At 43.4% G+C, this 1,151-nt stretch overlaps 1 protein-coding gene across 1 annotated transcript; it reads left to right on the top strand.

Moving 5' to 3' along the window:
* Positions 1-10: 10 nt before the first annotated feature.
* On the top strand, positions 11-1,129 carry LOC104531649 (nuclear pore glycoprotein p62; the record flags this gene model as incomplete). The annotated part of the gene is made up of 3 exons (XM_010176594.1): positions 11-66; positions 189-323; positions 1,018-1,129. Coding segments are annotated over 3 exons (303 nt in total), but the record flags the coding sequence as incomplete, so codon positions are not given.
* Between the last annotated feature and the right edge of the window lie 22 nt (positions 1,130-1,151).

The following is a 1,151-nucleotide window of genomic DNA, read 5'->3' as shown; positions in this document are numbered from 1 at the left end:
TGTCTTCTGTTTCCAGATTACTTCATTACACAGAGAAGTAGAGAAGGTGAAGCTTGATCAGAAGAGGTACGAAACTATGAATGCTTGAGATGATGTTGTTTTTTTTTTGCATCTTCTTGCATTGTGGTACGGCAGATCTGGGATGTGTCCAACCTGTAAGTTGAGTAGTTGTGGTTTTCTCTTTTCAGACTGGATCAGGAGCTAGACTTCATTCTGTCACAGCAGAAAGAGCTTGAAGACCTGCTGACCCCTCTGGAGGAGTCTGTGAAGGAACAGAGCGGGACTATCTACTTGCAACATGCGGATGAAGAACGGGAGAGGACGTAAGACAGAAATCTGTCTGTAATATGTGATGAGCAGACTAATGTGGTGTTGATCAATCAGCACGAAGTGGGGTTGGGATGAATGGCAACATTGAACTGTCGGTGGCTTTGTCAAAGATGCAATCCTGTTCTGTGCATGGCAACTTAGACTTTAGGCATTACAAATAGGGAATTGCAGTTGAAGCCCTTGCATGAAAAGCTGTTGCTGGTGTTGGTGTAATGAGCTGTCTGGGGAAAGGTTACTAATTCTGGCATAATCTCTGAAAATTAGTGATGATTTAGTGCCAGAAGTGATGAGAGCAGAAGGCTCTGTGTGAGGCTCAAGCATCCTTGTAAGCATCAAGTGTTGAATTGTAGCAGAGTGATTAAAAGAAGTGTTTGTGTGGTTCATGAGATACCAATCTTGAAGATACCAATCTGGACTAGCTGGTTCCATTAGGTATGACAAAACCTTCCAGAAAGCCCTCCAGACTATTGCTAGTCTGTCTCCATATATCTGTCAAGAGAGAAAGAGGTTAGGAGTTGCTTTGTCTGTGTGGTAGAATGCTTCTCATTGTGCTGGTCCCACCTATCTGCTGGCCTTGACTGAAAGGTGTGGAAGCCAGTTCTGATTGCCCAGAGTTGGTGTGACTGGGAGCAGGTCTTCTGAAGTTCACTTTAAATTTCCTGACCATGTTTTTCATGTGTTTTGCAGCTATAAACTGGCTGAAAACATAGATGCTCAGTTGAAACATATGGCGCAAGATCTGAAGGACATCATTGAGCACTTGAATACATCAGGAGGCCCAGCAGATACAAGTGACCCGGTAAATCCAAGCTTTATTTTTT

This window comes from Antrostomus carolinensis, unplaced genomic scaffold (assembly GCF_000700745.2).
Source record: "Antrostomus carolinensis isolate BGI_N321 unplaced genomic scaffold, ASM70074v2 C13179484, whole genome shotgun sequence".
In the NCBI taxonomy this organism is placed as follows: Eukaryota; Metazoa; Chordata; class Aves; order Caprimulgiformes; family Caprimulgidae; genus Antrostomus; species Antrostomus carolinensis.
Note: the sequence above shows the minus strand (reverse complement) of the source record. Positions and strands in the feature narration are given on the sequence as shown.